The sequence below is a fragment of the Engystomops pustulosus genome, chromosome 6 (genome assembly GCF_040894005.1).
Source record: "Engystomops pustulosus chromosome 6, aEngPut4.maternal, whole genome shotgun sequence".
Lineage (NCBI taxonomy): Eukaryota > Metazoa > Chordata > Amphibia > Anura > Leptodactylidae > Engystomops > Engystomops pustulosus.
The window spans coordinates 181,909,753-181,926,392 of NC_092416.1; the positions used below are offsets into that span (position 1 = coordinate 181,909,753).

Genomic DNA, 16,640 nt, shown 5'->3' on the forward strand with positions numbered 1-16,640 from the left:
GATGCCATCATGTCACTATGGACCAAAATCTCTGAGGAGCTTCCAGCACCTTGTTGTATCTATGCCACGAAGAATTGAGGCAGTTCTGAAGGCAAAAGGGGGTCCAACCCGTTACTAGCATGGTGGACCTAATAAAGTGGCCGGTGAGTGTACACACACTGTAACAACACTGCATGTACTATACACACCGGGGGTGACACACTGCACATACATACCCCGCTACATACATGTCCCCCTATCCCTGCGTCTCCTCCGCACATCTGTCCTCCATTCCTCATATTTAATTACAATCCAATTATCAGCGGGCGTAGTATGAGGAGGAGGAGGAGGAGGAGGAAGGAAATTTTAATGACAGATATAAATTCCTGGGGTTTGGGAGCCGCGTGTCACTGAGGGACAGTAATGTCACCCACCGCGCTGGTGACGGCTCTTAAAGAGACGGTGCACTATATCATCTCTATCATACGCTCACCTGGGGGTCTGACCCCTGGGCGGGGGCTGAGGTGTTATGGGAACACGTAGCCTTCAGTCATCAGTCGCCCCCTCCTAATTCCATTAGGCCAGTAATGGTGGGGGTCAGCTGTCACTACGGGCAGATTATCCACTTAAAGGGATCTCTAGAGACTATCCTGGTGTGGACAGAACTTTACTACAAGTGTTATGTGCTATTTGGGGGGGCACGGGCTGTGCAAAGAGTTTGACCCCCCCCCCCCACCAATCTGAGGGTTTGTTACATTTGTATCCAGTCTAGAATGTCCCCTATGAGCTAAATGGGTTGATACATCTCACCTGCACTGATACATTGTAACAGACTGGAGGGAAATACCTGCTGCTGATTTGTTCACTTTACAAACAATGGATAGTTTTGTAGCAAAAACTCCTCCAAATTTTACCCCATTAAACTAGTAGCCCCCGCAAGTCAGGGATGACCCCAGGAATTCCCTCATTTAGGTTAAATCTCACCCATTTACCTATAAAAAAAAATCTGCTCCAAATTCATGTGACAGTGAGCAGAGAAGAGTCAGATTTTGTCTGAGATGAGTCAAGTTCAGAGGCTGCAGAGAGAGGGTCACTTCAGACGGCCCTTTCTTCTGTTCTATAGCACCTACAGACATGCTGCTGATGTCTTATTAAAGATAAGTGTCTTATATCATCAGGCTTGTGGCTCTGTGAGCAAAATAGAAGAAATACAATTAGATAGATGGGAATTGGTTCTTTATCTGCAGCTCATATTCTCAACTATGTTTTTAACTGTAGCTCACAGAACCACAGTTCTGGTGTGTTCTGAACGATGAGATCCTTATCTTTAATATGACGCCAGCTCTGCGTTTGTAGGTGCTATGGAACTGAAGATGGATTCGTCTGAAGTGCACTGCCCTTGCAACCAATAAACTTGATTCATCTCGGGTAAAATATGACTCTTCTGTGCTCACTGTCACACTCTCACGTCTGTGCTCACTGAGCTATACTGTCACTGCTGGAACATGTTGCTGTGTGGAACATTGAGAGCTCCATTATATCATTGGGCACTTTATATCATGTGAACAGGGAGATGTCATCTAAGGTTTTTTTTTTATATTTGCAACCTCTACCCCATGTATATATCTGATCACATGAAATCCCAGCAAGAAGTATGGGGAGGAGTAGAAATCCATGGAGGCTGCTGTGATTTCATGTGATCAGATATATACATGGGGAAGAGGTTGCAAATATAACAGGACCTTAGATGACATCACCCTGGTGAGAAGAGGCACGGGACATGGGGAGGAGTAGATGGGAGGGGCTGGCCGAACAGGACACGCCCCCTCTGATGCTAGATAATATAACATAAAGTTGATTTATGGGGATCTGAGGGAAACAATTTTGTAGCTAAAAGAAGGGTTAATAGGTCTCTATGGGAACCGGTCACTAGCTGTATTTGTGAAAATGTGGTGACAGGTTCCCTTTAAGCTTCTGGATGTAGATAATATTTCCGTTCACTATATAATTATCTGGAGTATTAGGGCACCTCCAGACCCCCGTGAGACCCTCCATCTGTCCCAGGTCCTGTATTTATGCTGAAGCATGTAAAGTTTATTATTGTGTGATGTCCTGGGGGCGGAGCTACACAGTGCAGGGGCGGAGCTATGCAGGGGGCTGTATGGGTCCAGAGCTCACAGAATATCCCACTGCTCACATTCCTACATGAATAGTTTAAGGTTCATAAATTATAATAGTCTTTCACCCTTATGGGGGGAGGGGATGAGGCGCGGGGGGGGGGGGGGGGGGGTTATTTTGTGTCATTTCTTACATTCCTCTGCACACACGCATCACATCGTCCCTGTCATTACTCACTGTCATGGCTTATCCTCCTGTCCACACCACAGCTACATTTCCTGAATACCTTCTGAATTAACCCTAACATCTTCATATACATCTAAGATTATGCTCCAGAGCTGTACTCACTATTCTGCTGCTGGTGCAATAACTGCATTATATTCCAGAGCTGCGCTCACTATTCTTCTGCTGGTGCAATAACTGCATTATCCTCCAGAGCTGCGCTCACTATTCTTCTGCTGGTGCAATAACTGCATTATACTCCAGAGCTGCACTCACTATTCTGCTGCTGGTGCAATAACTGCATTATACTCCAGAGCTGCACTCACTATTCTGCTGCTGGTGCAATAACTGCATTATACTCCAGAGCTGCACTCACTATTCTGCTGGTGCAATAACTGCATTATACTCCAGAGCTGCACTCACTATTCTGCTGCTGGTGCAATAACTGCATTATATACTCCAGAGCTGCACTCACTATTCTGCTGCTGGTGCAGTTACTGCATTATACTCCAGAGCTGCACTCACTATTCTGCTGCTGGTGCAGTTACTGCATTACACTCCAGAGCTGCACTTATTTTCCCCCTTGCTTCTCTCCCTGCAGATAATTGGATGTCGGGTGAGGCGGGAGCCGGAGAACGCTACAGAACGTTACACGCGATGGATAAACAGTCTGACGCCAGATCAGCTCCTCACTCAGGTGATGTCTCTTAAAGGGTAACTCTAGTAATGAGCTGTAAATTTCAGGTTAAGCCATCTTTTAATATTCTTTGTATTTCAAGGTCTCTGCTGCCCTAATCCTTTCCACAGCTGCGTGTTTGTTACAATGTATGGGCTTAGACATGAGATATTCCCTGCCTGGTGTTAGGTGTGCCAGGCTCATGTGTGTCCGGTTAGCCTCACATCATAAACCACCTCCTTTCCCCCCTCAATATCGGAATTTTTCTGTGAAAATCCAGTTTTTCCCACCATCTTCCCTCAGCGCAGACCATGGGAAATCGTGCAACCCTACCTCTCCTGCCTTTACCATTAGCGGCCCTCCCAATCCCCTTTAAATGTCCCCCGGATTAAGCGTTACAGGTCGGGGACAGGTGCAGGGCTTGCGGTCGGGTCTCAGCCTTTGAAGCCGGTGTAGTCCCTCCTGTGGGGGGGCCGAGCCCCCTCCTCTGCAGCCCCTGGGTCCACATGTTGCTGTCCGTCTAGCCCCGGCATCTGTACTGTGGGCAGACTCCTCATTAATGCCCGGTGTAGGGGGGGCGCTTACATCTGGATGGGGGGAGGGCAGGTCTAATGTATAGAGATGTATCAAGTTTTCCAGATTAAATGAGGGGCCGACAGGTCATACCGGGACCCCCGGGCCTTTCATCCTATACCAAAATATAGGAGCCAGGATCCACATATTCCACAAAATATTACCGTACACTTTTATTTGCCTTGAAACATTGTAGCAAACTATCAGGCAGGTGAGATTTAAAGAGGACCTGTCAGCAGATTTTGACCCCCCCCCCCCCTGTGTAATAATGTCTGCTGATAAAGGGTTACAAGTCCTCCCCATATCACCTAAAATTAGCTGCCAGTGGGGTGCTGAACCTTCATTACAGATGTTTTTTCTGATATGCAAATGAGCTTTTCTGACTCATGTCTGGTGTTTATGACTCATCTCTCTCAGGCTGGCAGTGAGCCACGCCCCATTATTGTGACGGACAGCTCTGTGTCTCTTTATATCACAGCACTGCCTCCTTGTACTTAGGGACCGTCTGCTAATATATAACTACAGACATATAAAGCTTTATGTACAGATGGGGAATATTGTGTCAATTTTTTTTTATATAGTACATTCATGACATGTGCCTAGTGACATCACCGCAGGTCATTTAGCCTTCTAACAATAGCAAATTGTACACCATGTATGTGCTTACATGAAATCACAGCAGCCTCCATGGAGGAAGGAGAGGAGTAGAAGTCGGCTGTGACTTCATGTGGTCAGATACATGCATGGGGTGCAGTTTGTAAAGAGGCTAAAGGACCTGAGATGATGTCACTCTGGTCACATGACATGAACTTTGACCAGTAAGGAGGCATAAGGCATGGGGAGGATTAGATGGGAGGGGCTGATGAGCAGGACACGCCCCCCACTGATGCCAGGTAAGATAAAAGGTGATTTATATGGATACAATTTTTAGCTAAAAGAAGGGGGGTCAGTCAGTTATAGAGCTCTATAGGCGGTATATGTGCAAATGTGCTGACAGGTTCCCTATAAGCTGAGGAGGTTTCTGGACTAGATACAGATTTAACAAACGTATCAAGAGCTGTCATCAGACAGCCTATACTTAGGCTAACCTTCTGTGATCATATTAGTGGCTCCTGTACTCGCTGCAGCATTGGGCCCTCTTCATGCATCCAGGCTCTGATAGGTCCATATGGTAGTGTCTAGTACATCAGCACATCGCTGCCCCCGGTTGTGGATTGGGTTATCTTTAGGGTTGAATTGGGAGTCTGGCCTCCCTTGATCAGCAGAAGTAAGTGGTCCGTGTACTCGCTGCAGCATTGGGCCCTCTTCATGCATCCAGGCTCTGATGCTTACATATGCTTGTGTCTAGCACAGCTGCACAACCTTGCCAGAACTAGGTCGGGATTGGGTTGTCTTCCGGGTTGTCCTGAGGTCTGACCTCCATTGATCCATAGAATGAAGGGGTACCTGTACTCGCTGCAGCATGGAGCTCCTTCATTTGCCATTCAGGCTGAGCATAGCCATAGCTAACCAAGGGTGACTTTATCTTCAGGATTAATTGAGGTTCTGACCTTTTAATGTTCAGAAGAGTGAATGGATCCCTGTACTCGCTGCAGCATGGAGCCCCTTCAGTATCTTACACAAGGTTCTTCCTGGTATAGCAGCAGAGCATAGTCACACCTAGCCAAGGGTAACTTTATCTATAGGTCCCTGTACTCTCTGCAGCATGGATCCACTTTGTCTTTTTACATAGGCTCTGCAGTGTGAGAGACTTTTTCTGGTAGAGCAGCACATCCCCATAGAAATAAGATGTGGATTGGATATATTTTAGATGCATTGCAGGTCTCCCCTGCACTGATTGGCAGAATGGAGAAGTTCTTTACTCGCTGCAGCATGGAGCCCTCTTCATGCATCCAGGCTAAGCTATGGTTGTGTCTAGTACAGCAGAACAACACTGCAAAAATTAGGTCAGGATTGGGTTTTCTTCAGGGTTGAATCCCAGAATCAAGGGATCCCTGTACTCGCTGCAGCATGTACCCCATTCATTGAGCATTATAGACATGCCTTTTCCTGGTATAAACACACATACTTTTCTTTTAAGGACTGATTGTAGTGAAGAATGAATGGATCCCTGTACTTGCTGCAGCATGGAGCATGGCTCTTTCTGGTATAGCAGGACAGCATAGCCACGGCTAGCTTATCGTTAGGATTGAACAGGTTTTGGCCTTCACAGATCAGTAGAAATAATGGTTATCTGTACTCGCTGCAGCATGGGGCCCCTTTGTTGTGTATCTAGGCTCTGCAGTGACAACAAATCTTCCCGGTAGAGTTAGAAGTAGGTAAGGATTGGCCATATCTTTTAAAATATGATGCAAGCCGCGCCTTTACTGATTGGTAGAAGTCCTTTACTCCCTGCAGCATGGAGCCCTCTTCTTTCTACCTTCAGCTTGAGCAGCATACACATGGTTCCTGTGCAATATATTGGATCCGGATTTTTAAAATTCTCTTGGGGGGGGGGGGGGGGGGGGGGGAGGTTACCAATATTGATTGGCAGAATAAAGGGGTCCTGTACTCGCTGCAGCATGGAGCCTCTTCATTGTGTATCCAGGCTCTGCAGTGTTCATAGAACTTCTTGGTTGTAAGGATTGGCCTAGGGGATTGCAGTTGACAAAATTGATTTTTCACCGGCAAGGGTCCCTGTACTCTCTGCAGCATGGAGTAAACTTGGATGTTCTGACTCACTGGCAGCAAGCAGTGATATTGAGGATGGTGAAACATTGTAACAAAGCACATGAGACGCTTACATGGAGCAGATTAGTGGCTACAGCTCACTGGATGCACAAACCCTCAGATATTGGGATAATCCGCTCATGATGGGTATGATTGTAAAGTAGAAAGTTTCCATTCACTGACCGCAAGCAGATATTTTTAAAAATGATGAATCACAAGAGCAAAATCTATTAGAAAGTTGCAGGATGACTCGTCTGTGTATATGAGAGGTTCATGAAGTCATTGATGACTGATAGCGAAACCCCCGCAATGTGGTCAGTGCCAGGAACAGGCAGGGTTTCTGCAGAAGGGCACGGTGTGGGGGGGGGGGGGGGGGGGGAGGGGGCGGCGAGGCGGGTACCGGGGGGGGGGCTGGGGGGGCACTGGCAGATAAGACGAGATATGCAAATGTCAGAGAGGGAGGCGGAGGGTGCTGCGTATATGTACATGCGGGCGGTCAGAGTGCTCCTCCTAGATTCATAACCTGATCTGTGTCATGTGTTATGCAGAAGTTCTGTTACAATGTAACTTGTGGAGTGTGAAGCATCATGAGGCCAGGCCCTCATTTATACTAAAGACCTGGATACATAGTGAAGGGGCTCCATGCTGCAGCGAGTACAGGACCCCCCTTTTGCTTCTGTTTAGTGAAGGTCAAACCCTTCGACTGTCATGAAGGTCCGTGCTAAGGATACTTACCTGCTACTGCCAGTGCTGTGTCATGTGTACACTGCTGACCCAGGGGGCTCCATGCTGCAGCGAGTACAGGACCCCCTTTTATTCTTCTGTTTAGTGAAGATCAAACCCCTGATTTGTTGTACAGACACCTACCTACCACTTGTGGTGTGGAGCTGCTATTCCAGTAAGAGTCATGTGTACTCTGAGGATCCAGGGGGCTCCATGCTGCAGCGAGTACAGGACATGATCCCCCACACTCCTGCAGTTCCACCTGCTCCTAGAATCCCAATGTATCATAGAGGAGATTTGCTACAATGTAACATGTGTGAAGTGTAACACTGCCGGCGGTGCCTCCTGGAGCCCCTGCCCTAGTTTCTCAGGCCCCTATATCACACCCCGGGTTTGGAGAGGACTCCGCACTTGGCCCAGTGCCAGGGGGTGAACTGGGGAAGATTTTTGGCAAAAACACTTTGTGCTAGGAGCGGCAGCGCGCCAGCGGATGGATTAACTAGTTCACTGCTGGGGTTAGACAATGGCCAAGGAGTGAGTCGGACAGATGGGGGGCGCCCCTAATGTCTGTACCTATATAACAGGCAGATACATGGGGAGTCACTGCAGGGGACAATACTGGAGGGCTATGGATATGGGGTCGGCAGGCTGGAGGGCTATGGATATGGGGTCGGCAGGCTGGAGGGCTATGGATATGGGGTCGGCAGGCTGGAGGGCTATGGATATGGGGTCAGCAGGCTGGAGGGCTATGGATATGGGGTCAGCAGGCTGGAGGGCTATGGATATGGGGTCAGCAGGCTGGAGGGCTATGGATATGGGGTCGGCAGGCTGGAGGGCTATGGATATGGGGTCAGCAGGCTGGAGGGCTATGGATATGGGGTCAGCAGGCTGGAGGGCTATGGATATGGGGTCAGCAGGCTGGAGGGCTATGGATATGGGGTCAGCAGGCTGGAGGGCTATGGATATGGGGTCAGCAGGCTGGAGGGCTATGGATATGGGGTCAGCAGGCTGGAGGGCTATGGATATGGGGTCGGCAGGCTGGAGGGCTATGGATATGGGGTCGGCAGGCTGGAGGGCTATGGATATGGGGTCAGCAGGCCGGAGGGCTATGGATATGGGGTCAGCAGGCCGGAGGGCTATGGATATGGGGTCAGCAGGCTGGAGGGCTATGGATATGGGGTCAGCAGGCTGGAGGGCTATAGATATGGGGTCAGCAGGCTGGAGGGCTATGGATATGGGACCAGCAGGCTGGAGGGCTATGGATATGGGGTCAGCAGGCTGGAGGGCTATAGATATGGGGTCAGCAGGCTGGAGGGCTATAGATATGGGGTCAGCAGGCCGGAGGGCTATGGATATGGGGTCAGCAGGCCGGAGGGCTATGGATATGGGGTCAGCAGGCCGGAGGGCTATGGATATGGGGTCAGCAGGCTGGAGGGCTATGGATATGGGGTCAGCAGGCTGGAGGGCTATGGATATGGGGTCAGCAGGCTGGAGGGCTATGGATATGGGGTCAGCAGGCTGGAGGGCTATGGATATGGGGTCAGCAGGCTGGAGGGCTAAGGATATGGGGTCGGCAGGCTGGAGGGCTATAGATATGGGGTCAGCAGGCTGGAGGGCTATGGATATGGGACCAGCAGGCTGGAGGGCTATGGATATGGGGTCAGCAGGCTGGAGGGCTATGGATATGGGGTCAGCAGGCTGGAGGGCTATGGATATAGGACCAGCAGGCTGGAGGGCTATGGATATGGGGTCGGCAGGCTGGAGGGCTATAGATATGGGGTCAGCAGGCCGGAGGGCTATGGATATGGGGTCAGCAGGCTGGAGGGCTATGGATATAGGACCAGCAGGCTGGAGGGCTATGGATATGGGGTCACCAGGCTGGAGGGCTATAGATATGGGGTCAGCAGGCCGGAGGGCTATGGATATGGGGTCGGCAGGCTGGAGGGCTATGGATATGGGGTCGGCAGGCTGGAGGGCTATGGATATGGGGTCGGCAGGCTGGAGGGCTATGGATATGGGGTCGGCAGGCTGGAGGGCTATGGATATGGGGTCGGCAGGCTGGAGGGCTATGGATATGGGGTCAGCAGGCTGGAGGGCTATGGATATGGGGTCAGCAGGCTGGAGGGCTATGGATATGGGGTCAGCAGGCTGGAGGGCTATGGATATGGGGTCAGCAGGCTGGAGGGCTATGGATATGGGGTCAGCAGGCTGGAGGGCTATGGATATGGGGTCAGCAGGCTGGAGGGCTATGGATATGGGGTCAGCAGGCTGGAGGGCTATGGATATGGGGTCGGCAGGCTGGAGGGCTATGGATATGGGGTCGGCAGGCTGGAGGGCTATGGATATGGGGTCGGCAGGCCGGAGGGCTATGGATATGGGGTCAGCAGGCCGGAGGGCTATGGATATGGGGTCAGCAGGCTGGAGGGCTATGGATATGGGACCAGCAGGCTGGAGGGCTATGGATATGGGGTCAGCAGGCTGGAGGGCTATGGATATGGGGTCAGCAGGCTGGAGGGCTATGGATATAGGACCAGCAGGCTGGAGGGCTATGGATATGGGGTCGGCAGGCTGGAGGGCTATGGATATGGGGTCGGCAGGCTGGAGGGCTATGGATATGGGGTCAGCAGGCCGGAGGGCTATGGATATGGGGTCAGCAGGCCGGAGGGCTATGGATATGGGACCAGCAGGCTGGAGGGCTATGGATATGGGACCAGCAGGCTGGAGGGCTATGGATATGGGGTCAGCAGGCTGGAGGGCTATGGATATGGGGTCAGCAGGCTGGAGGGCTATGGATATAGGACCAGCAGGCTGGAGGGCTATGGATATGGGGTCGGCAGGCTGGAGGGCTATAGATATGGGGTCAGCAGGCCGGAGGGCTATGGATATGGGGTCAGCAGGCTGGAGGGCTATGGATATAGGACCAGCAGGCTGGAGGGCTATGGATATGGGGTCACCAGGCTGGAGGGCTATAGATATGGGGTCAGCAGGCCGGAGGGCTATGGATATGGGGTCGGCAGGCTGGAGGGCTATGGATATGGGGTCGGCAGGCTGGAGGGCTATGGATATGGGGTCGGCAGGCTGGAGGGCTATGGATATGGGGTCGGCAGGCTGGAGGGCTATGGATATGGGGTCAGCAGGCTGGAGGGCTATGGATATGGGGTCAGCAGGCTGGAGGGCTATGGATATGGGGTCAGCAGGCTGGAGGGCTATGGATATGGGGTCAGCAGGCTGGAGGGCTATGGATATGGGGTCAGCAGGCTGGAGGGCTATGGATATGGGGTCAGCAGGCTGGAGGGCTATGGATATGGGGTCAGCAGGCTGGAGGGCTATGGATATGGGGTCGGCAGGCTGGAGGGCTATGGATATGGGGTCGGCAGGCTGGAGGGCTATGGATATGGGGTCAGCAGGCCGGAGGGCTATGGATATGGGGTCAGCAGGCCGGAGGGCTATGGATATGGGGTCAGCAGGCTGGAGGGCTATGGATATGGGGTCAGCAGGCTGGAGGGCTATGGATATGGGGTCAGCAGGCTGGAGGGCTATGGATATGGGACCAGCAGGCTGGAGGGCTATGGATATGGGGTCAGCAGGCTGGAGGGCTATAGATATGGGGTCAGCAGGCTGGAGGGCTATAGATATGGGGTCAGCAGGCCGGAGGGCTATGGATATGGGGTCAGCAGGCCGGAGGGCTATGGATATGGGGTCAGCAGGCCGGAGGGCTATGGATATGGGGTCAGCAGGCTGGAGGGCTATGGATATGGGGTCAGCAGGCTGGAGGGCTATGGATATGGGGTCAGCAGGCTGGAGGGCTATGGATATGGGGTCAGCAGGCTGGAGGGCTATGGATATGGGGTCAGCAGGCTGGAGGGCTATGGATATGGGGTCAGCAGGCTGGAGGGCTAAGGATATGGGGTCGGCAGGCTGGAGGGCTATAGATATGGGGTCAGCAGGCTGGAGGGCTATGGATATGGGACCAGCAGGCTGGAGGGCTATGGATATGGGGTCAGCAGGCTGGAGGGCTATGGATATGGGGTCAGCAGGCTGGAGGGCTATGGATATAGGACCAGCAGGCTGGAGGGCTATGGATATGGGGTCGGCAGGCTGGAGGGCTATAGATATGGGGTCAGCAGGCTGGAGGGCTATAGATATGGGGTCAGCAGGCTGGAGGGCTATGGATATGGGGTCAGCAGGCTGGAGGGCTAAGGATATGGGGTCGGCAGGCTGGAGGGCTATGGATATGGGGTCAGCAGGCTGGAGGGCTATAGATATGGGGTCAGCAGGCTGGAGGGCTATGGATATGGGGTCAGCAGGCTGGAGGGCTATGGATATGGGGTCAGCAGGCTGGAGGGCTATGGATATAGGACCAGCAGGCTGGAGGGCTATGGATATGGGGTCGGCAGGCTGGAGGGCTATGGATATGGGGTCAGCAGGCTGGAGGGCTATGGATATGGGGTCAGCAGGCTGGAGGGCTATGGATATAGGACCAGCAGGCTGGAGGGCTATGGATATGGGGTCAGCAGGCTGGAGGGCTATAGATATGGGGTCGGCAGGCTGGAGGGCTATGGATATGGGGTCGGCAGGCTGGAGGGCTATAGATATGGGGTCAGCAGGCTGGAGGGCTATAGATATGGGGTCAGCAGGCTGGAGGGCTATAGATATGGGGTCAGCAGGCTGGAGGGCTATGGATATGGGGTCAGCAGGCTGGAGGGCTATGGATATGGGGTCAGCAGGCTGGAGGGCTATAGATATGGGGTCACCAGGCTGGAGGGCTATAGATATGGGGTCAGCAGGCTGGAGGGCTATGGATATGGGGTCAGCAGGCTGGAGGGCTATGGATATGGGGTCAGCAGGCTGGAGGGCTATGGATATGGGGTCAGCAGGCTGGAGGGCTATGGATAAGGGGTCAGCAGGCTGGTGGATATTGGGCCAGTCTTGAAGCATCCAGTCCGGACCCTCACGCTGCCCTCTCTGCTTCCTGTTTGTATCTGCCCCTGTTTATTACAGGGTTAATATATTATTTTCGGCAGAAGGACCCGGCGCTCGCCTGACGTGCAGCCGCTTAATGTTTCCTCCTCCTCAGACCCAGGAATCCACAGATGTTGCATTTCTGATCTTGAGACATCTCGTCTGAGGGTCCGAAACCCACCGAGACGTCCGAGATGATGAGATGAGAGGACGCAGGGTCATAGACGAGGATAATTACATACAGTATGGGATGTGTGTAGTGCAGCCTTCATCTATTACAATATCTCTGCTTGCTGTCAGTACCTGCACACAGCTGAGAGTTTGTTACTATTGTATCCATTACAATCTTGTTTTGATACATGGTAATGAGGCCCAGTGCTCATCTGTCCAGACTGGGGAAAAGAGAGATAATTGCATCACACGGATACATACTACCAGCACCGTGTGGCGGTAGAGAAACAGATGTATGGCGGTATTATGGGTGTATAATATGGGCACTGTATGACAGTATACAGGCAGTGTATGGCGATATTACATTAGTATAATGTGGGCTCTGTATGACAGTATACAGGCAGTGTATGGTGGTATAATATTAGGATAATGTGGGCAGTGTATGGCAGTATACAGGTAGTGTATGGCGGTATAATATTAGGATAATGTGGGCTCTGTATGACAGTATACAGGCAGTGTATGGTGGTATAATATTAGGATAATGTGGGCAGTGTATGACAGTATACAGGCAGTGTATGGTGGTATAATATTAGGATAATGTGGGCAGTGTATGGCAGTATACAGGCAGTGTATGGCGGTATTACATTAGTATAATGTGGGCAGCGTATGGCAGTATACAGGTAGTGTATGGCTGTATTACATTAGTATAATGTGGGCAGTGTATGGCAGTATACAGGTAGTGTATGGCGGTATTACATTAGTATAATGTGGGCACTGTATGGCAGTATACATGTAGTGTATGGCAGTATTACATTAGTATAATGATGGCAGTGTATGGCAGTATACAGGTAGTGTATGGCGGTATTACATTAGTATAATGATGGCAGTGTATGGCAGTATACAGGTAGTGTATGGCAGTATTACATTAGTATAATGATGGCAGTGTATGGCAGTATACGGGTAGTGTATGGCAGTATTATATTAGTATAATGATGGCAGTGTATGGCAGTATACAGGTAGTGTATGGCTGTATTACATTAGTATAATGTGGGCAGTGTATGGCAGTATACAGGTAGTGTATGGCGGTATTACATTAGTATAATGTGGGCACTGTATGGCAGTATACATGTAGTGTATGGCAGTATTACATTAGTATAATGATGGCAGTGTATGGCAGTATACAGGTAGTGTATGGCGGTATTACATTAGTATAATGATGGCAGTGTATGGCAGTATACAGGTAGTGTATGGCGGTATTACATTAGTATAATGATGGCAGTGTATGGCAGTATACAGGTAGTGTATGGCAGTATTACATTAGTATAATGATGGCAGTGTATGGCAGTATACGGGTAGTGTATGGCAGTATTATATTAGTATAATGATGGCAGTGTATGGCAGTATACAGGTAGTGTATGGCGATATTATATTAGTATAATGTGTGCAATGTATGGCAGTATTATACACAGCCCTGAGCTCTGCGCCCTCCATGACGCGGGGGGTAACAATGGCGCAGCGTCGGGTCCTGTACATGTGTGCGGAGGCTCCCGGCTCATCCCTTTAAGTAAACAGAAGGATCTCAGCTCTTCAGGATAAATGAGGCGCGTCGCTTTTCATCTTCATAGAGGAAATGTGCCGAGTGCTGCTGAATAACGAGGACATCCGCAACGCGGCCCCGGAGTGCGGGGACAATCACACAAGATGAGACGCCACAGACATTCCTATCCACCACCCCCCGAACACCTGCACCCTCACCCCCACCATTATAGGGGCACCTGGGCACAAACTTTTGGCTCTATAATGTGCAAGTCATAAAAGTACAAATGCCACACAGTGCACACAGTGCTGAATAGTATATGGACACAGTGTGGCGGTATTCAGGGGCTGTATGGCTGTAGTATATGGACACAGTGTGGCGGTATTCAGGCGCTGTATGGCTGTAGTATATGGACACAGTGTGGTGGTATTCAGGCGCTGTATGGCTGTAGTATATGGACACAGTGTGGCGGTATTCAGGGGCTGTATGGCTGTAGTATATGGACACAGTGTGGTGGTATTCAGGAGCTGTATGGCTGTAGTACATGGACACAGTGTGGTGGTATTCAGGAGCTGTATGGCTGTAGTATATGGACACAGTGTGGCGGTATTCAGGGGCTGTATGGCTGTAGTACATTGACACAGTGTGGCGGTATTCAGGCGCTGTATGGCTGTAGTATATGGACACAGTGTGGCGGTATCCAGGGGCTGTATGGCTGTAGTATATGGACACAGTGTGGCGGTATTCAGGCGCTGTATGGCTGTAGTATATGGACACAGTGTGGCGGTATTCAGGCGCTGTATGGCTGTAGTATATGGGCACAGTGTGGCGGTATCCAGGGGCTGTATGGCTGTAGTATATGGACACAGTGTGGCGGTATTCAGGCGCTGTATGGCTGTAGTATATGGACACAGTGTGGGGGTATTCAGGCGCTGTATGGCTGTAGTACATTGACACAGTGTGGCGGTATTCAGGAGCTGTATGGCTGTAGTATATGGACACAGTGTGGCGGTATTCAGGCGCTGTATGGCTGTAGTATATGGACACAGTGTGGGGGTATTCAGGCGCTGTATGGCTGTAGTATATGGACACAGTGTGGCGGTATTCAGGCGCTGTATGGCTGTAGTATATGGACACAGTGTGGCGGTATTCAGGCGCTGTATGGCTGTAGTATATGGACACAGTGTGGTGGTATTCAGGCGCTGTATGGCTGTAGTATATGGACACAGTGTGGCGGTATTCAGGCGCTGTATGGCTGTAGTATATGGACACAGTGTGGCGGTATTCAGGCGCTGTATGGCTGTAGTATATGGACACAGTGTGGCGGTATTCAGGCGCTGTATGGCTGTAGTATATGGACACAGTGTGGTGGTATTCAGGGGCTGTATGGCTGTAGTACATTGACACAGTGTGGCGGTATTCAGGCGCTGTATGGCTGTAGTATATGGACACAGTGTGGCGGTATTCAGGGGCTGTATGGCTGTAGTACATTGACACAGTGTGGCGGTATTCAGGAGCTGTATGGCTGTAGTATATGGACACAGTGTGGCGGTATTCAGGCGCTGTATGGCTGTAGTACATGGACACAGTGTGGCGGTATTCAGGCGCTGTATGGCTGTAGTATATGGACACAGTGTGGCGGTATTCAGGCGCTGTATGGCTGTAGTATATGGACACAGTGTGGCGGTATTCAGGCGCTGTATGGCTGTAGTATATGGACACAGTGTGGCGGTATTCAGGAGCTGCATGGCTGTAGTATATGGACACAGTGTGGCGGTATTCAGGCGCTGTATGGCTGTAGTATATGGGCACAGTGTGGTGGTATTCAGGGGGTGTATGGCTGTAGTATATGGACACAGTGTGGCGGTATTCAGGCGCTGTATGGCTGTAGTATATGGACACAGTGTGGTGGTATTCAGGGGCTGCATGGCTGTAGTACATGGACACAGTGTGGTGGTATTCAGGCGCTGTATGGCTGTAGTATATGGACACAGTGTGGCGGTATTCAGGAGCTGTATGGCTGTAGTATATGGACACAGTGTGGTGGTATTCAGGGGCTGTATGGCTGTAGTATATGGACACAGTGTGGCGGTATTCAGGGGCTGTATGGCTGTAGTACATGGACACAGTGTGGCGGTATTCAGGCGCTGTATGGCTGTAGTATATGGACACAGTGTGGCGGTATTCAGGCGCTGTATGGCTGTAGTATATGGACACAGTGTGGGGGTATTCAGGCGCTGTATGGCTGTAGTACATTGACACAGTGTGGCGGTATTCAGGAGCTGTATGGCTGTAGTATATGGACACAGTGTGGCGGTATTCAGGCGCTGTATGGCTGTAGTATATGGACACAGTGTGGGGGTATTCAGGCGCTGTATGGCTGTAGTATATGGACACAGTGTGGCGGTATTCAGGCGCTGTATGGCTGTAATATATGGACACAGTGTGGCGGTATTCAGGCGCTGTATGGCTGTAGTACATGGACACAGTGTGGTGGTATTCATGTGCTGTATGATTGTAGTATATGGACACAGTGTGGCGGTATTCAGGCGCTGTATGGCTGTAGTATATGGACACAGTGTGGTGGTATTCAGGCGCTGTATGGCTGTAGTATATGGACACAGTGTGGCGGTATTCAGGCGCTGTATGGCTGTAGTATATGGACACAGTGTGGTGGTATTCAGGCGCTGTATGGCTGTAGTATATGGACACAGTGTGGCGGTATTCAGGCGCTGTATGGCTGTAGTATATGGACACAGTGTGGCGGTATTCAGGCGCTGTATGGCTGTAGTATATGGACACAGTGTGGCGGTATTCAGGCGCTGTATGGCTGTAGTATATGGACACAGTGTGGTGGTATTCAGGCGCTGTATGGCTTTAGTATATGGACACAGTGTGGTGGTATTCAGGCGCTGTATGGCTGTAGTATATGGACACAGTGTGGTGGTATTCAGGCGCTGTATGGCTGTA

General features: G+C 50.9%; 1 protein-coding gene across 2 annotated transcripts in view; it reads left to right on the forward strand.

Moving 5' to 3' along the window:
- Positions 1-16,640, forward strand: part of B3GNTL1 (UDP-GlcNAc:betaGal beta-1,3-N-acetylglucosaminyltransferase like 1) — a 189,492-nt gene that overhangs the window by 49,758 nt on the left and 123,094 nt on the right. For both annotated transcript variants that reach the window (XM_072112656.1, XM_072112657.1), the window contains exon 7: positions 2,921-3,016. In XM_072112656.1, the coding sequence (XP_071968757.1) occupies positions 2,921-3,016 (96 nt within the window). The remainder of the gene's footprint in view (positions 1-2,920; positions 3,017-16,640) is intronic.